At 35.1% G+C, this 26,895-nt stretch overlaps 1 protein-coding gene across 3 annotated transcripts in view; it reads right to left on the reverse strand.

The window, feature by feature from the left end:
• AP3B1 (adaptor related protein complex 3 subunit beta 1) overlaps nt 1-26,895 on the reverse strand; it is a 278,558-nt gene that overhangs the window by 5,419 nt on the left and 246,244 nt on the right. For all 3 annotated transcript variants that reach the window (XM_003408109.4, XM_064273483.1, XM_064273482.1), the window contains 3 exons: nt 25,129-25,213; nt 13,175-13,272; nt 7,227-7,365 (listed from right to left, as the gene is read on the reverse strand). In XM_003408109.4, the coding sequence (XP_003408157.2) occupies nt 7,227-7,365; nt 13,175-13,272; nt 25,129-25,213 (322 nt within the window). The remainder of the gene's footprint in view (nt 1-7,226; nt 7,366-13,174; nt 13,273-25,128; nt 25,214-26,895) is intronic.

Below are 26,895 nucleotides of genomic sequence, written 5' to 3' on the forward strand. Positions count from 1 at the left end.
TATCTTGAGTTAATAGAGAAGAACATGTTAAACAGGCAGAAAATTTTAAGTGTGCAAAAAATTCTATTTTGCTAACTCTAAAATTGTATTTCAAAGTTAAGCTTACTATATATAAAAAAAGCTTACTATAGCATTGAATATTAAAGGGGGAAAAATCTATTTGAAAACAATTCAAGTTTAGAGAATTCATTGAAAGCAATGTATTTTTCCCTATTATTTAAAAAAACAAAAATCACCTAACAATATTATAGTATTTTCCTTTAACATTCTGATGACTAGAGTGAAAAAAAAAAAAAAAATCAGCTACCATCATAATTTAGAATTCTCTATCTTCTATTCTAAGCTTTAGAGATGGTATAAAAAATTACTTCCCACACTATCAGGTGAACAATGAATTCTCTTTATACAGAAAAAAACGAAAAAATCTAAATGTGCTTTCTCAAAGAAGACATAAAGCATTCTACTTATTCCACAGCAATTTTGGTTTGTCTCTTTGGTGGGGTGAGGTGAAATGAAGGTTAACACCAGAAAACTAAACAGTAAAATGAATAAATCCTTACCCCATTCTCTTTGCTTTGATTCCTTACAAAACTGTCAACCCAAAAGGAAAATCACCAAGAATACTTTTCTTTCATTTTTATATGAAAACAGTTACATATTCCTATTAGTAAAACTGTTATATTAGAGGACATTACCTTTAGAAATGGTGAAATTAAATAAAACTCAAATAAAAAATGTTTTAAAGTAAAAATCAGTTGTGCAGTTTGGTTACTTTTGAAATGTCCGAATCTGCTTTCTGTGTAAAAATTAACTGAGATCCGCATTTGTTTTTCAATGAAATGCTGCTCGCAGAGCCAGTGGGGTTCAAAGCAGCCAGATACAGAAGCAGTGCTGTCCTCTAGTGGACAAATCACCAACCTGACAGAGAACCCTGTTTTGATTACCAAATAGGCTCCACAAATCTTCCAGTCTTAAGACTCAAAATTTGTTGTATTTGTAGAAAAGACCTAAGCCTGACATCTTTATATTAACAACTGTTTGTAAAAAATTTTGTTTTAAGACAGATGAAGTAGGGTGAGTGCAGTGTTAGGACTTATGAAATTAGGCACCAAGACATCAGATGTTACTTGAGCAGCAAAAGATGTTTTCAATATGGTCACTCAAAACTACTCCACATTTAAATCTTCTATAGTTACCAGAGGAAGAGAAATTAAACAACCAGCAAACAAAAACAACCCAATAATGATCAATCTAAAAAAAGAAACAAGGGAAATATTAGAGACTCCACCAAGGAGAGACTGTAATCCTGGCACAAGCAAAAGCTGTCAGAAAGAAGGTCTTCAAATGACTTTGAATGAAGGAGTTACATGATACAGATCTTTTAGGATCGAAACAATGATATACAATGGTATTTACCCTATTAATAAACATTAAAAAATTATATGTATAATAAGTGTTTCATTGCATGAATTCAAAGCCTACAAATTAAAACATGTTGTTCTTTGCCTGTACTTTAATTAAGTATCAAGATTGTTATCTTAAACCTGAAACAAATAACCCCTGATTCTGACTCATAGTGACCCCACAGAGTTTCCAAGGTTGTAAATCTTTATGGAAGCCGACTGCCACATCCTTCTCCCGCCGAGCGGCTAGGAGGTTTGAATTGGTTAGCAGCCGAGCACTTTAACCACTGTGTCACCAGAGCTCCTTGAAACAAATAAACTGTCTTTAAATGTGTTGATAAATTAAAAAGTTGATTGCAGGTTGCCATGGATACACTGTTCCATTCACAACACCAGGCTTTCCTAATAGTTAAGAACCTAAGTGACAATAGTAAAACACTTACTCTACTAAGATTATAATTATCCACACGTTGCATATATGTTTGAAATTTGCAAATTTAACAAGAGACAGGGCAAAGAAAATTCAAACCAAAGATTAAGATATACCAGAGAAAAAAGGAATATAAGTACTGAATACGAGTTAATAACGAAAGCTGTTCTAGGGTTTTACTGAATAAGCTAAGAACTAAAATAGAATCACTGCAGAAATAAGGCTTTCTGTTTTCACTCAAATATCACATTTTCCCCTTATAGGGTCAATTTGTTGTTCATGAAAGGGCAAAATGAGTAGGTACTGTGAGAACTCTTTTCAACAATACTACTGTATATGAACGTCAGAATTTCTGAAACCAGGTTAAAAAGTAAAATTGCTGAAAGGCAACCTTGCACTTATGGTCTAAGATGGCTTCACAGACACCACTGTAACGTACCGTTATTATCAGCAGTATCCTGTCTTGCAAGTGCACACTGAGATAGGTATAAGAAAAAACTAAGTAAAACATCTTATCTCTTAGTATCCCTTAATGACTAATCTGTAAAGAGGATATACATATAAACATAAGAAAAAGGTATTTTTAAAAAACGTGTCATGTGGCTATCCTTAACTCTTGATAATTCAGGGCAGCCTAGAACCGGAGACTTTGGAACATTTACATTATAACCACCTGCAGTACTAGCTAAAATGCAGACTCCTGGGCGCTGCCCTAGATGTACTGAACCCAAGTTTTTGGGGGTGGGGCCCAGGAATCTGAGTTGTCCGTAACTCCCACACGACTCTTATGGAGCTATAGCTTTCTGCTTTCTGGTCCCTGTACTACTCACCGGCCGTCTGGGCAGCACAAAAGGTTAAGCACTCCACTACTGGGTGAAAGGCTGGTGGTTTGAACCCACCCAGAGGCACCTCAGAAGACAGGCCTAGCAATCTGCTTCTGAAAGGTCACACTCTTGGACCCTAGGGTGCAGTTCTACCCTGAACACACAGGGTTGCCGTGAATCGGAATCAACTACACGGCAACTAACAACACGCCTAGCACCTTCGTCAGAGGACAACAATAAAAGCTACGGCACCTGTTTCCACACTGCTGCATGGGAACCTCCTTCATAACCCCTTCCTTGATCTCTCGGAGGCGCACAAGAAACTTCTCCTGGCCCTTTATGGATTTAAGATTTCCAGGGCTAGTCCTCTAATCTCCTCCCCTAAGACATTAAATCATGGCCATTTTCCTTTTATAGTCCATTCCTATACTGGCTTAATGCTCTCCGTTCTGCCCTTTGTTTACATACTAGTTTATTAATATTAGACTTTTACAGTATATAGTAGATCTCGTACATATTTTAATATAAACACCTAACACAGGAAATGAAGCTATTCAACTGTATGTTAAAAATATTTTTTATTTTTCATGAATGCTTTTTGATGATGATGGAATTCTCATTTCGGTACTACCCCTGATTATGTGTTAACTGTAATTTGGAAAACAGCAGACTGGCAGGCACAATGACCACACTCTGTAGAACTCAATAAGGTGGTTTTGTTCTCAAAGGGCAGACTTTTCAAAGAGAAATGAAGATAAAATTAAGTCTTTCAATAGCATAGTGGCTGGCTTTCTGATACTATTGCTCGTTTAGAAAATCAAAACTAAACATATGTAACCTAACAGTAGATATGCTTTCTCAGCTGATCTTTTAAAGCAGTTAACTATACAGGATATGGTTCTGGCAAAAGGGAATTCCACAAAACTCCTGCTCCTTTCACTGACTTTTTCTTAATCGAGGTCATTTTGTGTTGGTATGTTAAAAACCATTCTTTATTAAAATTCAATTAAAACTTTTACTTTATACTATTACATATTTCTGCATATTAACGAAGACTCATTTTTTTCTTAGTCATTTCTTATATTAAAAAAATTTTTTACCTGGTATTTAATATAAAAAGTATTCAGATTTTAAAAAGTAGTAGGAATAAATTATTCCAAAACTAGGCAATAGAAACTTTATTCACTGAATGATTAGAAAGACTATACTAATGATTGTTAAAAAGTCATCTCAGAAATAAAAGATTCTGAAATCTTTACTATACACCAACCAAGAATAATTTAATGAATTTGAATTCATAATTTCTTAAAATGTTTATAGTTAAAATGCCTTGCATACCTGGTATTTCTTAAAAATAATCCTATACTGATTAACATTAATAAATATGAGACTAACTTCTGCTATACTCTTCATAAACTCCAAAAAGCAACCATCACAGAAGAAAAGGAAGTCACTCTAAAATCTCATAGGGATTTCAATTTTATCCTTAACAAATAATATATGAACTTAAATACATAAACGCATTAATCCCACTGGGTAATATAATACTGAGCACTACAGTTAAAAACATTAACACAATTCAATAAAGTGGCAAACTGTTAATTTCTGTTATAAATAGTAATTGTTGACATTTCATTTTAAATGAAATTAAGTATTGGTACAGCTTTTATTAACAATACTTTGGACTTGTTACTGAACATGAAAAAATGGCACAAAATGATATCTATATAGGATAATAATTTTTATCAATTTCTGTATGAAAAATACAAATAATTCTAGGTGTTTGTTACCCTGAATCTTTCTAAACTTTGGAACATTACCACAGCCAAACTTATAAAAGCAGAAGTTTCCAACTGAAACTTTTCCAGGTGAGTATGGTGGGACCTCAGAGGCCAATTAAAGCAGCACAGCCTGTTCTTAATTTTATACAGGCATTTTATTCACTTTTTGACTCTGTACCAACTTGGGCTTCTCCCTCAAATAACAGAGCCAAAACCCCAGCCGCTGACGAGAGTGCTAGAACAGAAGAGCATCAAGATATTGTGGTCGTGTATCAGGACCATTCCAAAACCAAACAGAAATGGACCTTAGCTGTGCATCTCTCCTGTACTAACATGGGTCATTGAGAACTGACTCTAATTGTAATTGAGATCACTTGAACAGGTGTTAAGGTCCAAACTACCAAGACAAGTCACAGACAAACTATGCTTTAAGAAGAATTACACAACTGTGCTAAGTGTCTTTTTAGTCAATCCCCCAACAGGAAAACAGCTTTCCTATTTTTTGGCTTTGAAAAGGTAATTTGATTTTTTCCTTCTAAGAAAGAAAAAAAAAAAAAATCTGAAAGGAACCTTCTTTGCTTTCAGAAAAGTTAAAAAAAAAAATCCATACACAAACAACACTAGAAGTTCCAACATAAACGATGTTATCCTATGTCTTATGCATTACGAGAGGACATACTAAAACAAGACTGCAGTGTTACTGCCCATTAGATATACCAGGTAAATTTCATACCACATAAAGCCAAAAATTACAATTGATGCATGGCATTCTGGTGTTTCAGTAATTTAAATAACTGAAAGAGCCCATAAATAAAGCAAAATAGCTTCTGTTAGATAAAATTACCCAGGAAAATGAAATGAAAACAAAAAACAGAAAACTCAGAACCAAAATATTTATTTTCATTGAAAAGGCCTCTGTTCATTTTTTCCCTCCATTTGAATAAAATTAACTGATAGAGTCGTATTTGCACAGTGGTGCCAGCATGATGACTTTATACCCATTTTCTTATTTCATCACCACTCTATGTGAGATAGAGCTTGTAATAAAGTAAGAAATTGAAACATCAGACCTCTTGAGTGACTTACTTACCCTCCTCTTAAAGAAAAAAAAAAAAAAACCAGTAAATCTGTGTTTTGACTATCACATAAAGTTTTCATTCTGTCACAATTAGCAGAATGAAGTTAGGCAACTCTGTATAACGGCAGAACAAAGACTTGAACTCAGTTCTTCTGATGCCAAGTCCAATGTTCTTCCATAGCTACCAAAGAATTTTGTTTCAATCCACCTTCTTTTCCCTGCTACTCATTCCCAAATAGATGAAGAACTTAAAGCCCCTAAGAACTAACTATAACTAGCCCAAGATTACTAAGCCTAGTATAATGGCAGAGCTGGGACAAAACCCCAGCTCGCCTCTAGTACAAACTGAGTCTTTCTTGCCCTGGTGGCACGGTGGTTCAGCTTAGCTGCTAACCAAAAGTCGGCAGTTCAAATCCACCAGCTGCTCCTTAGAAACACTACGGAGGCAGTTCTACTCTGCCCTATAGGTCACTATAAGTCGGAATCGACTCAGTGGTAATAGGTTTTGCCTGTGTTAATTAACATAAAAAATTTTTTAATGTTTGAAGGACTTATCTTTGACATCAAATTTATTTTCTATAGTATTTGCTAATTATATAAAAAAGGGTACACCTAACACATAAAAAAAAAAAAAACATAGTATTTACGTATTTTGAATGGCAGAAATATGCCATGAAAGGAATTGAAGATGGTTTGCAATGAATTCCCTTAAGCTCACAAAAAACTATGCAACAACTGCATGCTCGTTGGGGGTAATTATTATTTTTACATCCACTTTCCTTTAAAGCCACTGACATTCAGAAGAATACAATGAGGACAAATATATTAATCACATTTTCTGTTCCTTTTAGGACAAATGACTTGAATCTCATGTTTTCGATGCTTGGTGGTGAAGATATTCCTGGTCTAAGAAATAGAACCTGCATTGAGCCCCAGGTTGGTTGTCTAAACCAAAACAAAGTAAACCAGTTCCCGTCAAGTCAATGCCGACTAATGGCGACCCCATGTGTTACAGACCCCATGTGTTCCATAGGGTTTTCTTGGCTGTAATCGTTATGGAAGCAGATCTCCAGGCCTTTTTTCCATAGCACCACTGGCTGAGTTCAAACTGCCAACCTTTAGATTGGTAGTTGAGCATAAACCATTTGCACCACCCAGGGACCTAAAAAAAAAGCAGCCTTAGGGGATAGCTGTCAAAAGGAAATCAGTATGGAGCACCCAAACTTCCCCCTTTCCAAATAAAAAAGTTCAACTCCACTGCTTTACAAGATAGTTCTTCCTGGAAATCCGCTTAATCTGGTGAAACGATTTGTTCAACCATATTTTACAAAGGGTATCTTTACTTCACCAAGTTATTATAAGATGTAGGTATATTCCCTGTATCTTTCAGCAAAGTCCATACCAGAGTATTAAGAATGCTATGAAATGGGCAAGAAGGCCTTAGTTCAAACCGAGTTTAGTTAAACTTTTTGCTTCAGAAATTTTGGTGGCTTTTATTGGTAACCGGTGGTTGAAGCCCACCAGCTGCTCCATGGGAAAAGAGGTGGCACTTCTACTCTGTCCTATAGAGTCACTAGGAGTCAGAATTGACTCGAAGGCAAATGGTTTTTTGGTTTGTAGATGCAACATATCCAAATATATTAAAGGGGGGAGAAAAGGGGGTAGGATTACATCACAAGTTATCTCTACATCATCTGTTAGTGAACTCACCTGTGTATATTATCTTGGCCAGAAGGAACTACGCCTACATTGGCCACATTTACAATCTTCTGAAGGATCACGGGGGGAGTGAAATTCTGTGGTGCAGCAATAATTATAGTAGAGGTCTCATTCATTCCTGTTAGCATTCCTGTAAAAGCAAAAAAAGGTTCCCTTTACTAATTTCTTTATGAAAACCACATTAAAACAATTTTAACCTCATAGCCAAAATTAGACATTCAGCAAAAGGAATACTACTCCAGAATGTAATTCACAAGTATCATAAAATTAAAATAAACTATAACTGTTTCAAAGTTTTTTAGAAAAATTTTCATTGTTAGAAAAACGTATGAAAATGGACAACTCTCTTAATGAACGTGATTTTAAGTACTATAAGGATAAAAATGTAGAAGCACAAAGATGACCTCTTAGTTTCTTTAAAATATACTCACTCTGAGTTATATAAGCTATTTACTGTTTAAGCATATATATACATATATATATACACAATGTATTCTATATATTTTTTCCTTTTTCTTTTCACTCAAAGAGCTCTCACTGTCAAATGCTGCTTGAGAACGAATACAAATGATTCTGTAACTACTCGTTGCATCACTTGATGGCCAGTCTCAATATGATCTATCAAAGTCATCTCAACAATGGAAGTCACTGACCGATTAAGTGGTTCTAAAAAATGTACACATATGTAAGCTACACTCAGTGATAACAGTCTCTGCTTAGTGAATGGAACTACAGTTAGTGACAAAAACAGCAACCAAAGTTTCTGAAGCAAAAAGTTTGAATACAGGAAAAATCTTAAATCCCAGAGACATTTCAAATAATATTTAGAAAATAAACCAAGTTAAACAAAATCATAAACAAAAACCATACAGAGATAACACAAGACATGTCATTAATCTCATATAAAAATGTTCAGTGAAAAAATTTAATAATATACCAAACACTTGGAACAAATATTGAAATATAGTATCTGCGTTAAAAAGAACAAAAGAATTACAATAAATGTCAACTATTTACATCTGTGATTTAAGTCATCTATACCTAAGGGTATCTATTAAAAGTGATAACCTTTTGAGACATAATATGTACATAACAGTTAACAGAACTTATAAAAATTATAAAATTTGATTTCATGTTTTCCGAAGGCCCTTGTACTTTCAGACCTGTGTATTTAATTCGATTATTTATTGCAAATACAACCTGAAATGTAACAAAATCTCTGTGATTGACAGTATGAAGACATTAAACGCTAATGCTAACACTGTAAAAAAGACTTATGCCATCAAATAGTAAATAGAACTATCTTGTTTCTAACAAAGAGCAGTTTTTACTACCCACTTTCAAACTCGGGGAACACTATGTTCTGTCTTAGACTGTTTTACTTCAATATTAGGCAAAAGCTTTAAAAACTACACTAGCAGTCAAACACTGCTTTTAAGTAAAGCACGTAACACTGCTGAGAGATGTGTGTACTCATTTAGGATTTAAACCTTCTCCATTAAGCTCTATTGAAGAGCAACTGCTGAATAAATGAATGCAACTATGTTTATGTTAAAAGCCTGTTTCCCGCAGCATGTAATTAAAGGAAATGTACAAAGCCAGTACTTTTGTCAAGCTCCTGTAAATGGAAAGATGGATAGCACTCAGAGAAGTGAATGCATTGCTTCATATTTAACCTTAACACTCTTGTCATTAACGGTTTGTCTAACTTGTTCTATAAAAGACAAGGTACTGCTCCATTGAAGTAAAATTAAAAAAATCAACTAAACCATGCTTTTCAGAACAGAAGATTCATTATCGTCAGCTAATGTATTGGCATAAAGCAAAGTAACATCCTATCAAGTAAGGCACACATTCAATCTGCCTTCCTACCCCCCTTTATTTTTAACTCATGCTGTTTTATTGTTATAGGCAATTTGTACCACTCAGCATGACAGTGTAAACTGAATCAAGATTAATTTACATGCAAAAGAACACTTAGGAGAGCAGCATGGTAAGCAAATGCATTGTCTCGATTGCTGAGGTGGAAAAAGAACCTGGAAAGAAAAAAAGGTGCTCTAATTAAGGGGCATCAAATATGATTGCTTGTGGTAGTTAAGGGCCAGAAAATGGTAAATGTCTGACCATTTAAAGAATTAGCATCTTGCTAGCTAGGAACCCATAAGATGGATGCATAAAGCATAATAAAATTAAGTAAACATTCTAGGTTTCTTAAATCAGAGATTTTTCTAAATGAAAATATATCAGGTATTTTCAAATTAACAAGAAAGAAAAATATGCCAAAGTATCATTAAAAGTTTCACCTACAAAAACAGACTTTAAAACACTGTATAGCCTACTTATACATAATAAGAGTAAAACTACTAGGAAAATAGTTTTAAATTGTCAGATTATGAGTTTGCTGCTCCATTAGGATTTATCTAAACTCTGGTAAAGGCAGTAGATAGCACTTAATTTAATTAAAAAAAAATTAGCTGTAATTAATTACTACAGTGCAAACCAAATAATATATGAAAATAAAAAAATGTTTTCTAAGTTTCAGATTTGCAATTTAATTCATAAGAAGAAACTGAATAAGAGGAGACAATGTGGACTAAGCAATCAGTTTAGGCCTTTTACAATTAAAACTGTCCCAAGAAACCAAAATACTTTTTTTTTTTAAGTAAAAAAGAGATGCCATGTTATAGCGATGAAAGCATCCACTGCTAGATTATTAACCAACTTTACAACGTGCAAAACTCACAGCAATGAATAAAATCATGCTTTTATTCAAGGTTCATAATATGAATATTATAGACAACTTCAATATATAGGATAAACCAATCTTTCATTTAGCATTTTGACTACCAACCTTATAAACATGCATGTTTAGTCATGTAACCCTAAATACAACAACTGATAAATGACAAATCAGGCTCTATATTTGAAATAAAGCTTTTTATTTTAAACTATTAAATATGTACACTCTCTAAGAAGCATTCTTATTTAATACGATAATCTGCAAGAAGCATTCTTATTTAATACTGTACACACTTAAATTATGTACATCTTTAGTATAAAAACAGAACTGTATTCCCCATGTTTCTTGTATATAATTTTTTCAGTTAAATTCTAATTAATACATTTAATGCACTTCTTGAGTCTCAAAATATATACCCTGTGAAGTGAGATATAAAACATGTAAATTAGTTTTACTTAAAGTAGAAAAATAGGTTAAACCTAGCATGTAATGACACACATACATGCTTATGTTTATTTGCATTTTATCTTCCAGACCTTTGCATTGATAAAATCAGAGGAAGCTGATTTTTATTCCGATTTAGGGTTTTCAGTTAGTGAGCTATTTCTAAGTATCTTTTGTGAAATAAGCTAAGCTCTTCCTAGAGTAGTATAACAAATACATGTATAAAGTTGAGAATTGAGACCTCTATTACCAAACCAACTGAAATCTACAACTAAAAAGAAGCTATTGAAAAGACTCTTTAAACCTGTGATAAATTTACCAGCATCAAGTCCCATATCAAAGAATGAATTCAGGAAGACAGAAAGAATGATACAGAAATGCCAAGAGACTTGCAAAGATTTACAAATACTTCATATAAACAAATTTTCAAATAGCTTTATTCGGAGTAGCCTTTCTGCTCTATTAAACATAGCAAACAGCTGCCAGATTTATTCAGACAAATAATCAACAACCATAGAAGTAAAATGGCAGAAGAAAAAGGAATTTTGGCAACAACTCCACAGAGGACCACAGCTATTCTCCAGGTGCACCTCTTTCATGCACTATGGTTCTGTATGGCTAGTCAGGGAAAAATCCCTCAGTCACAGCACAGCACAAAAAAATTGATCGAAATATCAAGTAGACTAAAGCAAAGCTGAGGGAGAGAAAGGGTATATGATAATCTGCTGCTTTAGATATACTTTAGCTGCAATTTTCAAAAAAGGAAAATCCCCATAACAATAAACGTGCCAAAGCCTCATTCTGTCACTTGTGCGCCACTCACCTTGGTTTGCTGAGCAGGTGTAAAGCAGAGAGGCAGGCTTTAGCCAGCAAAGGGTAAGAATAGCAAATATAAGAATCAATTCAATTTGTCAGTAGAAAAATAAAACCACAAGGATAATTTTCTTCTATAGCAAGGATCAAATTCCAAGAAAAACAAATACAAAGATGGATTTAGTCATTCTTGCTTATCACTTAAGAAGAAGGCACAGTCTTGTATGAGATTTTCTTATTTACAGTCTTGTATGATTTTTTTTTTTGTGGGATTCTTCTGCAACATGTCTTTTTGTCATTGTGGATAGTAAAGGGTTATAGCCAAAAAAAAAAAAATCTTCAGCACTACAATGACGCCAGGAAGCATGCTCTTCTTCTTAGGGTTAGACCTTTGTGCCTAGCACGTGGGGTCCTTATGAGTTGAGATCAACTCGATGGTACCTAACAACAACAAAGAACTTCCTGGAAGCTTGATGGATATGATTTAATGACCTCAAAATAAAGGGATCTTTGTTTGATAAATAAAAAGCCTAGATTCACATAAAGTCTTAAAAATGGCTGACTATGGCATTTAAATATGCCCTAGTTTTATAAATGTTATCCTTAATTATATAAATAAAATCAGATAGATTGATTTCCCCTTATTCACATAAGAGAAAACACTCATGCTTATTAGAAGGTATGCTTGACTCTGGACCAACTACAGAATATCAATACTTGCATTGTGCTGAAAATATTTTCTTTTTATGGGCATATTTTAAAATGTTCTAGCTCTGATATACTCTTACAACACAGCATTTCTTTAATGTAGAATTAGGTAAAAATAATAGAGGTATTTTATGCTATAATTAGAACTTTATTTTGAAGGGTAAGGCACTTAAATGTGTGGACGGAAAAATACATTCGCAGTACATGAAAAACAGTTGTATAATGGAAGAAAATGCAGAAACACAGCATATATAGTGGTAGGACTGGCATTCTCACTAATACAAAACACATTAGTTTACCAGGTTGCTAAAACACAACTCCTAGGATTGAAAAGTTGATTGAGAATCAACTTATTATTTTAACAACATATTAATCCATTTTCAAGTATGCCAGGAATGTAGACAAGCATATACTTTTTTTTTTTTTTTTTGGGGCCATTTTTAAAATTTTTATTGTACTTTAGATGAAGTTTTACAGAACAAACTAGTTTCTCATCAAACAGTTAGTACACATATCGTTGTATAACATTGGTTAACAACCCCACGACATGTCAACACTCTCCCTTCTCAACCTTAGGCTCCCTATTGCCAGCTTTCCTGTTCTCTCCTGACTTCCAGTCCCTGCCCCAGGGCTGGTGTGCCCCTTTAGTCTTGTTTTGTTCCATGGGCCTGTTCAGTCTTTGGCTGAAGGGTGAATCTCAGGTGTGACCTCTTTACTGAGCTGAAAGGGTGTCCGGGAGCCATGCTCTCAGGGTTTCTTCAGTCTCTGTAAGGCCAGCAAGTCTGGTCTTTCTTTTTGAGTTAGCATTTCATTCTGCATTTTTCTCCAGCTCTGTTTGGGACCATCTATTGTGATCCTTGTCAGAGCAGTCAGTGGTGGTAGCCAGGCACCATCTAGTTGTACTGGACTCAGGCTGGTGGAGGCTGTGGTAGATGGGGTAAATTTGCCATTTTTAAGTATACAATTCAGTGCCATTAATTTCATTCACCATATTGTGCTACCATCAGTACAGTCCACTTTCAGATAAGCATATACTTTTAAAGTTATTTTGTAAGAGCAAAGCATTATCAGAAAATTGGAAGATTGTACACTGACATCTATTAATGGCTACATAAAAAAAAATTTTTTTTTTATATACATAAAAAAAAAGATAATTTATTTTAGAGATTGGCCAGGGGAATGAACACATATTATTTGGGATGCAAACTTCTAGTACACTGTAGTAATCTCTCACCTTGCTCCTTCTTAAAATCTTTCTCCGACATGGCCACAGGTAGAAGTAATTCTCCAACAGGTGGTTGAATACTAACATTGAAGCAATCATCCTTGGTACTAAGGAGAAAACACATCAACATGTTTAGCTAACTAAATGCTTAACAAATAGACATTCTTAATACTATGCATCTAAGCAGATGAAATTAAAGCAAATGCCAGCATATAAACTATAATATCTTCTTGGCTTAAATATCACAGCTAAAAAAGGCTTGAAAAGTTTCTCCACCAACACTATTTCCAGAGAAATACATCTGTGTCATTCCAAACAGAAAATATTTTTTCACAAAAATATGAAACTACACTAAATGATACCATTTGACACAGAACTTTTAAAAACAGGTAAGCAGCAAGGGTACATAAGTACTCCCAGGGGAGCCCTTCACATAGCTTATGAAGTAGAGAAGTAATATTTTATCTTCTGTCTGTGTGCTTAAAGTATAGAAAATGAAGTGATTTAGCCTTAAATGGCTAAGATTTCTAACTGAAAAGATTAGTTTTTTCATAAAGAATAAAATGGAGTGATCACACTCTATATAAATCACACTCTAATTAAATATCTCATCTGCAAACTTATTTCTTTAAAAAAAAAAAAAAAACTCTTATTTTCTAGTTGTTATTGTGTGCTGTTGAGTCAATTACAAATCATAGCAACCCTATTCCAGAACACTCAGCGACCCTATATAGGACAAAGTAGAAGAACAGAGTAAAACTGCCCCATAAGGTTTCTTAGGCTGTAATATTTAGGGAAGCAGATTGCCAGGTCTTTTCCCCTGTGGAGTGGCTGGTGGGTTTGAACTGTTGACCTTTTGGTTAGCAGCCGAGCGCTTAACCATTGAGTCACCAGTGCTCCTTCATTTTCGAGTAGTTACTCATTAACATGCAGGAGAAAGATGTGGCAGTGGCAGTCTGCTTCTGTAAAGATTACAGCCTTGGAAACCCTATGGGGTAGTTCCACTCTGTCCTATAGCGTCACTATGAGTCAGAACAGACTCGACAGCAATGGGTTTTATTTATTATCATTATCGATCAAAATGGGGGAAAAGCTATTATTTCAAATTACAACTTTGTACATATCTCAGGTCAATATCGAGTGCATTTACTTTGTTTAAATCTTATGACATTACTAGCAATTAAAAAATGCTAAATCTGTTTTAAAATTTTTTAAAAAGGTAGATGTTTTGCTAGATGTCTTAAGTTAGGTAGATAAACTATCAGTTAAGAATGTCTGGCTGCAAATAAGCACAAAATCCAACTAACGCTTTCTTCAGTAACAGGTGTTTATTGTTTAGTGTACAAGAAGTCTGGGAGTTAGCAATAGTTGGCTTAGTGGCTTAATGATACCGTTAGGGACCCAGGTTTTTCTAGCCATCCTTAGAGTGTTGGTTTTCATCCTCATGGCTGCCATATGGCTACTGCATCTCCAGGTATCACTTTTACATTCCACTGGAGAATAATGAGTGATGATAAAGGATTAATGAATAACTCAGCCAAATGGAAAGCTTTTCTTTTGCTGAAAGTCCCACCAAATGGACTTCTACTTTCATGTTTTCCCATGGCCACTGGGAAAGTGGCTAGGGAGATGGAGATTATGGATAATATCCAACATCTAGATTAAGAAATACTTTAATTTATTGAAGGGTGGAGTAGAAAGAATATGAAGAAAGAAAGGACAAAAAATCCAGTTTTATTTTTTTATGTTATTATGTATTATGTTCTTGTAAGCTGCTTAATTTTTTTTATGGAAGATGGTAGGGACAAGATAAAAAAACAATGTTTTGAATTTTTCACATGTGGATTGTCTAAGGCAAACCAATAAATCCAATCTGTTTATTAATTCAATAAATGTTTACTGAATACAAATTTGATTCCATGTGGTATGTGAGATTCTGAGGATTTAAAGAGAAATGATATTGGCCTTTGAAGCTCCCAAGTGTAGTGGGAGAGACTGAGAGTTAAACTGCGATTGTAATAACGGTAAGTGCTACGTGAAAGACGTGTGGAAGTATTACAGTCCGTGAAGAGGGACTGATTCATTCTGTGGGAGTAAGGTGAATATACATTTGGGGAAGACCTTATCAGAGGAAGTAAAATTTGAGCTGAGCCTTAAGGAGGAACAGAAATTTATACCCAAGAGGAGAGAGAGAGACACTCTAGGCCTGTGTTTGGGAATGGTGAGCAGCTTGCTGTGTCAACAGATGAGGCTGGGGACACACAGTAAAGACTATCATATGCAGCCTTACCATTCGTCCCAGTTCTGCCAGGACAGTTCCAGTTTATGGCTGTTGCCTTGGAATCCTGTCTAGTTAGTGCCTCCTTTCATTCTGCAATGTGTTCTGATTTGTACGATTAATTGTAAGGCTGCTTTACTTACGTAAAAAAGCAAAGGTGTTTTGATGTTTTCCTGTGAGCAATGAGAAACTATTGGAGGCTTCTGACTTAAAAAAGTAAATGATCTCATTTGTGTCTGAGAAACTCTGGTGGCAGCACGTAAAGGTGGAACAGGGGAAAAATCAGAGGCAGGTAGGTCAGTTAGGAGTCTAATTCAATCAACTAGGCAGGGGCTTTAGCATTTACTGCATGTTTAGTCCTAACAATAATTCTAACAGATAGCTTCTGTTACCGCAAATTTGCTCATAAGAAAACAGAAGAGAAGCTGAACGTGTCCAAAGTCACAGAGCTAGTAAGTGGCACTGCTGGGATTTAAACCCAGGCCTACCTGGTTCCAAAGTCAGAGTTTATTCCATTATATAATGTTTTCCCTTGGTTGGGTAGGTAGCACGGAGAATGGAGAAGAAAGGGTATTTGATGGATATTCTAGTTAGAGGGGACAGACTTGGTGACGGTTGGGAGGAAGAGACTCTAAACTTTCTAATGGGTGACAACATACCTAAGAGAGCAGTTTTAGGGAGCAGGTGAAATGATTTGGCTTTAACCATGTCAGGTTTTAGGCACCAGTGAGTTACACAGAAGAGATACTCAGCAGATAACTGGAAATGCAAATCAAGAATCAGGGGAGAGGTCAGGGCCCTACATATGACCTTGAAAAGTATTCAGAATGGTATAGTGCGGAGCTGAGGCCTTACAAGTAGATAAAATCACACAGGAAAACGGGATATACTAAGAAAAATGATGAGGTGGGAATCTGGGAAAAAGCTGCATGAAGTGAAAATGGAAGAAGAGAAACTTAGAAGACTGGCCAGAGAGAAAGAGGGTGTGTCAAGTATTTCAGGGGAGCAAAGATAAGGAATATAAAGAAGCAAGTGTATATTGCAGTTAGTCTCTAACTGCTGACCTTATCAGGAACAGTTTGGATTAGAGGAAGAATGCAGAATGCAGTGAGCTGAAGGGTAAATGGAAGATCAGCAGTGAAAGAAGGGACAGAAAGCAGTAGAAGCTTCCTGAGGATGCAGAGGCAAAAGAAGAATGCTTAAAGAAGCCTAATCTTGTTTAAAGCTGAGGAGAAAGGGATCAATATAGGAATAACTGATGGAGCAAGGTTGTAGGATAGGTGAAAGAGGTTGGGATTAAAAACAGAAAAACATACGTGAAGGGGTTAGCCCTGGAATGAAGTAGAGATACTTCTGAAACAGTAGGCAAGGAGTGGTTAAGATATATCGAAGTATGGAAAGACATTTGAAGGATGAAACCAAGCCTGATGTAGTGGAAAGCTAAGCCACGTAAATAGAAATACGTAAAGGACGATGAAGGAGTAGATGGATTACACATACGTGTATGTATCTATGTGTGTGTGTATATATATGTGTATATATAGATATAAACTAATTTAGTGTTAAATATAAAATATGAGTTTCAAGTCACTAGATAAATCAATGCTCTCCTAAGTGGGAGGCACAAGGCACTCCACTGAAGCACAGGGAAAAAAATCCTAATTTTTTTTCTTGTGTCTTTTAAAGTCCTATCTTTGTCTGTCTTATTACATACATAATATGTTTGCAGACTGGGATACATACGCACACACATATAATTTAAAAATACACTCACTCCTCACTTATGGACATGGTTAGGTTCCAAAGACCAGGTCATTATGTGAAGAAAACTGGCATTATGGGAGTCGACGTCACGCCCTGTCTTCAGCACCAGTGCCCCCATTCCAGTTGCTCACTGCTGGTCAGGTGCCCCTGGGGCGTCTCAGGAGGCAGATGCACGGTGGGCCACCATTCCTCACTACATCTCCCTTACCACTTTGGGGCCGGTGGGGGTTGGGAGTGGTGGTTGGGGTTGCTTGCTGCCTCCAGAGCAGTAGGGGCCCACCTACTGCTTGGCCTTGCTCCAGGCCTCTGCATGGATCCCTGTGCCAAGCCTGGAGATGGGCCTTGGTGTTAAGGCTTCCTGGCCTGCGGGCAGATGAGGCCTGGCCAACCTGGGCCTGGCAGAGGCTGTGGAGGTGGCAGAAAGGCCTCTTTGGAAGAGGAGACTTTTGAGCCCCAACTGTTGCAGCCCATCTCGCAACCAGTTCGCAGCTGGGTAGCTCCCATTTCCTGCCCCTACTCATCACACGCCCAGCTTGGCTCTTCTTCCTGACTCAGATAATACAACTGCCCGAGGCCTGCAGGGCTCTCTCCCTCTCACAAACCTTGCCCTCCTCCCTGCCTAGCCTCAGCTAGGCTCCTCCTTAATGTGCAAAAGAGTCAGATTTTTTTCTATTGTCCTAAGTGCAGAATGTTAGATAAGGAGATAGTTGGTAAGTGAGGAGTAGGTGTATATACACAGGGAGTGCATGTTAGAAATATTTTTACCAATAGAGGTGCACAATTAAAAAAGTTAGGAACTACTGATTTGAAATTTGTAAACTGTTTCACCATTCCTGCATCAATAACCCCTCTTTTAATTACTGTGGCTCTAAAGAATATTTTGATTTTATAGAGCAAGTCTTTTTTCATAAAAAAAATAAGTTTGTTTTTAACTTTTCTTGGACATGTTCTTTTCCAGTTGAATTTTAGTAATTTGTCAAGCTTCATGAAATAGCCTACTGCAATTTAGCCTAGAATCACACTGAATTTGAAGATTCATTTGAGATAGAATACTACCTTTCATTTAGAAGGACAGTATATTTATTCTTTTATCTATATTTTCAGGAAATTTCAGGTTTGTTCCCCCCCACATAGGTATTGTGTATTTCTTATTCATTTATTCCTTTTGTTGTTCTTGTAAATATTTTATTCACGATGTTTTAAAATTGGCCGTTCTTAGCACACAGAAATATTACTGATTTTCATATGACTTGTACCACCTTCCTAAATGCATTAGTTTAATAATAGATAGTCTAGTGATTCTAAGGCTTTCTGGGTTGATAATTATACTGTATAAAGATGGTAATTTTTTCTCTTCCTTTCTAGGATTTATACCCTTTACTGTTTTAACTTATCTTTCTGCATTGGCTAGAACTTCCATTATAATGTAAAATATAGTGCTGAAAGCAGGTATTGTTTTGCTTTTCTGATTTAAAAGAGAATGATGTTTCAGGTGGTTATGGGTCACTTGTACGGCCCAGAAATAATTTACATTTACTACTCCAACTGGTGTATACATTAATGTGCTAGCCTACCGAATAACATGGGATGCTTTTTTTTTTTTTTGATTCTGGAGAAGTTTAAGTGATATATAGGTATCCATTTTTTGAAGTTCTGCTAGAATTTCACCTTCTTTATTTCTAATTTGTATCTTTTGAGGAAACTACTCATTTCATCTAGATATTCCAATTTACTGGCATGGAGTTACACCTAGTGTTCTTTTGTAATTAAGAAGATCTCTGTATTTGTTTTATCACCCTTCTCCTTTCTATCTTTTTTTATGTTTTATTTAATCATGTAAGTCCATAACCAAAAAAGCCCCACTGCCGTGGAGTCGATTCCGACTCATAGTGACCCTACAGTGTTTCTTAAAAAGCACTTGAGCTTAAAAAACAAAGAGATTTCCTATTTATTACACTCGATCCTCCAGGAAAGTATAATATTTACAAACCTTTAAGAAACATAGTATTATACATAAAGCAAAACGTAATACAAATACTGGAAGAAAATGGCAAAACCATCGCCAAAAAATATTTTAACACACACATCAGAAATTGACAAATAGAAGAGGACAGATAGCTAGGCTGGTAGACAGACAGACATATGTGCACACACACACACAATTTCAATAATCCGTTATCAAGCTTGATCCAAGATATATATGCAAAGCTCAAGTGCTTTTTAAATCATTCTAGTACTATTATTAGCCTATCTGCTTTCTTTCTGTTATCATTTTCCTGATACACGTTTAAATGTTCAACTTTTCTGTGCCATTCACTTTTTTTAAATAATTTTTCTTGTGCTTTAAGTGAAAGTTTACAAATCAAGTCAGTCTCTCACACAAAAACCCATATATGCCTTGCTACATACTCCCAATTACTCTCCCCCTAATGAGGCAGCCGGCTCTCTCCCTCCACTCTCTCTTTTCGTGTCCATTTCGCCAGCTTCTAACCCCCTCTACCCTCTCATCTCCCCTCCAGGCAGGAGATGCCAACATAGACTCAAGTGTCCACCTGATCCAAGAAGCTCACTCCTCACCCGCATCCCTCTCCAACCCATTGTCCAGTCCAATCCATGTCTGAAGAGTTGTGTGCCGTTCACTTTTAGGTGTGGGTCTCATGAACGACGTATGTTGAGTATTTTTTTGTTTAATAAAAGTGTGATTTAACTCACTGACATGAATTGTGATAACTAGTATGTGTGGCCCCTTCTAGCCATCTTACTTTGTTTTCTATTTAGCATGATTTTTTTCCTCTCCCTACTTTGTTAAGGAAATCCTGGTGGCGTAGTGGTTAAGTGCTACAGCTGCTAACCAAGAGGTCGGCAGTTTGAATCCTCCAGGTGCTCCTTGGAAACTCTCTGGGGCAGTTCTACTCAGCGGCAGTGGGTTTGGTTAGGTTTTACCTTGTTAAACTGATCAAGTTTTAATTACTCCTTTTTTTTCCTCCCTCTGTTGTTGTTAGGTGACTCTGAGTCAATTTCGACTCATAGCGACCCCATGTGACAGCAGAACTGCTCCACAGTTTTCTTGGCTGTAATCTTTATGAAAGCAGATTGCCAGGTTTTTCTCGCTTGGAGCAACTGGGGTTGTTTGAACCTTTTGGTTAATAGCTGAGCGTTTAACTGTTGCACTATCAGGGCTCCTTATTTCCTTCCTCTAGTTATTTGGAAATCATAACATATTTATGCCATTCTGGTGTTTATCTTCGAAACTTTTAAGTCATATTTAAACTTCTTTTTGCCATCAATCAATCCTCTTGCCAAACATGACAAGAACCATCATTCCTTCTCATACTTGTTCATGTTGGAATTTTGTACCAGTTTATTAATTATTTTTTTTCACATTATGTGTCAACAATTATTTTCATATATTGGTAGACTTTACAGGTGGAATTCTTTTATTCTGTGTTTTTCTCTGTTCTATAGGGTCGCTATGAGTTGGAATTGACAGCAGTGAGTTTGGTTTGGTTTGGGTTACATTCCTCTCTCAGAATTCTTTTTCCTAATTGTGCTACATTATATCTTTAAGTAATTCTTTCAGAAAGGGTCTGTGACTGGTACCAAAAAAACAACAACAACAACAACAAAAAAAACCAAACCTGTTGCCATCGAGTCGATTCTGACTCGTAGTGGGTGGTAAGCTGATCAAATTTTTTCCTGTCTGAAAAATGTTTAATTGGTATCCTCAAAAATTTAAAGGTCAGGTTCTTTGCCTCTGGCCTCTAAGTACTGATGAGAGTATTAATAAGAAATCTGATTCCATTCTCATTCTTATTCTTTTTTAGGGAAGCTGTTTATTTCTTCTCCTTGGAAGATAATAGGGTGGTTTACTCCTTAAAAAAAATTTCACCAGGATGTGGTCTTTTTTGATAGTCTTTCACATTAATCCTGTTGGGTCTTTGATGGGCCCTTTGAATCTGAAGGCATGTGCATTTCTTCTGCTTAGGAAACTTTTATAATTTTTCTTTAATTATTCCTTCTCTCCATTGTCTCTTCTCTTTTCTTCTAGATCACCTATTAAATGAATTGATTCTTTTCATCTTTCTTTTGTATTTTCTATCTCTTTGCATTCCATCTCTTTCATCTCTCTTCCAGAACACTAAGTCAGTATTCAGCTGTGTCCATTCTACCATGTATTTACTGAATTTCTTTTGGCAATTATATTTTTAAATTGCCAAGAATGTTTAAAATTTTCTAACTGTTCCTTTTTTATATGAGCAGTACATTGTTGCTTTATGGATGCAGTGTTCTCTTGAATCAGATGACATTAGCTATAGTCTTTAAAGGTATCTTTTCTCTTTTCCAAATTACCTGCTCCTTTCACAGTCATTGGGTCTTTGTATTCATCTTGAGCCTTCTCTTTTAAGGTATTGCTTTCTCTCAAAAGTCTGGTCATCCTACACTGTCCATTTATATTTCTAATGAGGGACTAGGCTGAACTAATGCACCTAGCAAGTTCTGCTACTATTGGCTGAGACTTTGGACAAGTTTTTAAATCATCCCATGCCTCAGTTTTCTCACGTGTAGAGTGTGGATAATAATACTTATTTCATAGGATTGTTGTGAGAATTAAACAGACACACATAACACATGTGTTTAAAACAGTACCTAGCACACTGCAAGTGTCTGGAAAATGTTAGTAACTATATTACTATGGGTTTCCTCTTCCTAGGTAGGGTGACTGGAGTTTTTTTGTAAACAATGACTGGTTACATGGACATAAAATTGGTAGGCAGGTAGGCAACTTCCTTCCTTCCCCATTGACAGGTGTAAGGTTGACTCTACTTTCGTGGTAGAGAACTCCAAAATATTCCCTCTTAGACAGAACTACATCTCATTTAATATCTGCCCATCCCTGCCTTCTTGCAACCTCAAACCCTTCTGCTTTCTTAGGGCCCTACATCCACACCAAAAGTCCTTTCCAGACAAGTAGTAGTTCACTTTCTTTACAGTGCAATTCTTAGGCCTCACAGATTAAACGTGTATGTTGCCTGGTACATACAATTTAGAAGTAGTTCTTTAATTATCCTAATGACTATTCTTAAGACCCTTAACTTTTCTTTATTCATCACATGCTTGATATTTTGCCAGATTTATTCTTAACATTATAGTAGTTTTCTCCCATAAGAGTTTTGCCCATGGTTTTCATTTTCTCTGTTATTGTTTATCTAATCCCATTTCCGTTCCAACTGCCAATAATGCTTCATAATTTCTGGTTAGCTAACCGCATTCTTTTTTTAGTGCTGTATCAGATTTCTTCTTTTTTAAAGAATATATTTTTTGTCTTTTTATGGTTTTTGAGCAAAAAGAGAGGTGGGTACAAGTGCTCAGTTCTCTAACTTGAGCTAAGTTAGAGTATTATTTTTATAGTGGCTAATACATTAATACTTGCTAATCATAACAACGGGGACCTGTTTACGTACTGCAACTACTTTAAGAGATAATTATATATAATATACATTTTTAATCTCAATAAATTTAAGCAAGAACTTAATTTGATGGCATTTTATAGCTAAACAAAAAAGAGATGTTAATGCATATCAATATGTATTCTATAATGATATATCTATATATATCAAATAACAGTAATGACATAGAATTAACCTAGAGGGTCAAAGAGGATCATTTTACTCTAGTTCCTTATCTTTTAATAAATAGAAGTGTACCTGATAAGTCTTACAGTCCATGTTCTCAGCATTTCTGAAGGCTTATCAAATATGCTCTTATTATCCATAATTTTATGTATTGATTTGTATAATGTATTTTGAAGAAAAAATTCAGTATTGGCCATGCTTGCATTTTTTTTTCTTTTCTATTGAACTACCAAGACTAACACATCACTAAGCAAAAAGTGCTATTTACTATGCGAAACGCACAGTCAGTGATTGGCATCTAAGACCAATTGATCCACCCATTACCACTATCTCCCTACCCCCACTAGCACTACTATGAAGCTATTGATTTAAACACTGTCGATCGGTTTCCATTTTCTGATTTTGGGCAGGCAATTAAGAAAGTGAGTAATTGTGATTACACTGCTTAAGGATCAGTTACATCTGATGGAAGACAAAGTGCTCTTTTTGGAACCCCTAAAAAATAATTTTTGATCCAGCATGCTTTCATGCTTAATAAATCATTTAGTAAAATCTGCAATAAGTAATTTATACCTGCACAATAGAAATTTTAGAAAATAAGGAAGATATATATAAGAAAAACATATCGATGCAAATGCTGATAGTAGCTATGGCTACTATCTATGTAAAATAAATTTATTATTTTTTAATAATTAAGAGAAATTGAGAAAAAAATTGTTCACGTATACTCCCCAACGTAAGATAAAATCAAATACTGCCTACATATTTATCCCCAAAGGGACTCAGTTAAGTAGGAAAGACAAAATGCAAATCCTGTCCAATGGATTACAAAGGAAGTCTCTGTAATGCACAGTCAAAAAACATTTCATGATAAAGAAATGTAAAAGATTTTTTATATACATTGATAACAAAAAGGATTAAAAAAAATTTTTTTTTAATTTTGGCCTAACTTGGTGCATGAGCTTTGTCATTGAGTTCACATTGTCCAAATCATTAAAATGAATATACCTCTGGTGTTGGAGGCAAATCTATTTAGAGTGATGTTACTCATAGTCTGGTGTTCAGTAATATTGATCTGTGTTGTTTGTCTAATAGAAAATAATAAACAATTACCAGGCAATGTTGGGAAAAGTAATCAGTTTTTATATATCACTAATACAGAAGACCTCCCAAAACATAAAGGTGAGGATCTGCATAAAATCAATGTAATGCTGCACTGCTTATATTCATCACTGCAGGTTCTCAGCAATAAATGGTATAATATTGGGCCCGAATTGCTAGTAAACTGGAAAAGTATATGAAAAAGCAGGCTTCACTATATTTAATCTATAAATTTATTAAAAAGTACCTATTTCCTAAATTTGGAGATTTTTAATCATAGCAAATTATGTTCTAAGCTGGCTATAATTTAAATGTCTTAATTCTTTTTAGAATAAAAACAAAGTGACTTCAAGTCAAAATATCAAATCATATCCTAGACCAGAGGGAAAAAAAAAACAACCCTGAGTTAAAAAATAATTCTGATAGGTGCATGAATATACCTTTGTTCTAATTTGCTAACTGTCTCTGGATTTCATCAGAAGTATATAAAACATTATGTAAGCATACGGAATATAAAAAAATGTAACAAGAGGGTTGTACATGAATATGGCTTTCAGTGGAAACCTCAGTCCAGAAAAACAGTAACAATGACAAAACCCAGTCTTTAAAAAAAAAAAAAAGGTCTTTTGAATAGTAATCAGCTATGAAACCTTTGTCAACTAACTGTATGAAGCCTTTCTTTTGATTCCTATTAAAGCACTTTCTAAATTAAAGTAAAAAGACGAAAAAAAAATGTATGGGTTTTAGGTACTGACACAATCAATAATTCTCCATTTAAGAAGCTCAAGATAACAGGTAAGATGTTTCAAAAGATACCTTCTTTGGGCTAGTCAAAGTATTAAAGTTTTTAACTTCTCTTGAATTTTCTTAGTCATTTTCCAAAATTATAGTGGTAAGTTAAAAATTACTTAGCAGTAGCTTCTTCCTTTAATGAACAAACTATGAATTTTAATCATATGGCTGACTATAATGGCTAGTTGTGTAAACCATACTAAAAATATACATACTGTATATAATTTGTACAACTACTCCATAGCAGTACAAAAACTGTCAAAGAAAAACATGTTTGTTTAAATGTTTTGTCCCTGAAAACAAAACAAAACAAAAAAGCTGATGAAAGCCTAGTTTTTGCTCTGCTATTTTTTATCCACTACAGGTAATACAAAATATAGAACAAGTGAACTCACCACAACTGGAAACTGGCAGTCTGAGTAGAATCACAAAAGTCAATACCCATTGAAACAGTAATGGATCCCTCAGGCTCAAGAGATTCTAGGAAATAAGATAATTTAGATATGAAAACACAAAGGATGTAAAAAAAGAGGCAAACTAAACACTGAAAATTTATGTAATATTTGTAGTTTGGTTAAAACAGTCAAACTTAACGATGGCTTATAAGAAATACTTCAAACTAAGAATGTTAAAGTGAATTATAAAGTGACCTCACTATTCTGCTTCAAAGCCTTCTTTTCTCTCTCTTTGTTAGAGCAGGATTTTGGTTTATTCCTTGTTGGTTTTAGAATGGCTAATCAGAATAAAAAACAAAAGGATTCTGTCTAGAGGCAGGGATCTCATCTATTTAGAGGTCAGAACACAGGTATCCCCTACCCAGCACCATATTGAGGTGGGCTGAGGGGTAACCCCCAAGAGACGATCAGAGGGGCCTAGGCATACTATCCCTTTTCTGTATCCTCAGTTTTTGGCATGTGATGAAAAATATTGCTTTTTGAATTCTTCTCTCCCAGTCTTGGGGTTAAAAATAGTGTTAACTGTATGAGTTAGGAGAAACTTTGAGGAGTTAGTTGAAGAAGCCCACCTAATCTCTCACCCCCAAGAAGGTAAAATTATCCAATACTGTTTCTTGAGCTGGGCTGATCTCTTTACCTGGTCTCCCCACCCATCCCCCACCACCAGTGTTACGGGTGATCTCTTAGGAAATCTAAGTGTCAAGGCTTTCTTTTTCACAACTTAATTCTGAACATAAGCAAATGAATATATTCTAGCTATTTGCTTCAGAAACACATCTCTTCCTGAAAAATTTCATGTTTTAAAATATTGTCTTCATAGGCACTGAAGGTAAAAAGGAAATAACCTGTTTGGAATAACTGCAATGAACTTTGGAAGTTTCTAAGAGATTACAAAGTTAAAACTACAGAATATTTGCTCTAGATATAAAAAGTAAAATTTAGACAATTTCTACATAACCATCTCAGATATACAGCAGAGAATCCAGAAGCAGTATTCATGTTCATATACCTAATTTGGTAAACGTTCCTAATTTAGTAGGCTCCAAATATTATAGAAATCCATTATATCAAAAACGTTATACTGATCACTTTGCTCTTGAAGCTTCCAAATTTTCACTGGGAAAAAAAACTCAAATTTTAAAAAAGCAAAGATGGGAGAAGAAGTTAAGTTGCTGTGCTCAGAAATTTACCAAGAGAACTAGCATTATGGAAATCAAAATGATAAGTCTAACTGCATAACTCAAAGAAACTACTAAAATAAAATTTAGTAGCAGGTTAGATTGTCTTAAAAAACAAGCAATGACTTTATAGATTTGGAAATTCTGAAGCTTCATCTATCAACTAACCAAATATGGGAAATAATTGTATCAGTTTACAAAGACTGGCATTTTTCAGCCAATAGTGGTTAAACTACAAAATAATTTCATTCTGTTTATGGTTCCAATTTCTGGCTATACATTAGAATAATATGAGGATCTTAAATATATTTACAGACATATACATATATATATACACATACATACACTCACATATTCATACATGTATATAAAAAAAAAAACCCAAACCCAGTGCCATCGAGTCAATTCCGATTCATAGCGACCCTATAGGACAGAGTAGAACTGTCCCATTCAGTTTCCAATATGGAATTCCTGGGTGATGCAAACGGTTAATGCGCTAACCTGACCAAAAAGTTGGAAGTTCAAGTGC

The sequence above is a fragment of the Loxodonta africana genome, chromosome 2 (assembly GCF_030014295.1).
Source record: "Loxodonta africana isolate mLoxAfr1 chromosome 2, mLoxAfr1.hap2, whole genome shotgun sequence".
NCBI classification, from domain to species: domain Eukaryota; kingdom Metazoa; phylum Chordata; class Mammalia; order Proboscidea; family Elephantidae; genus Loxodonta; species Loxodonta africana.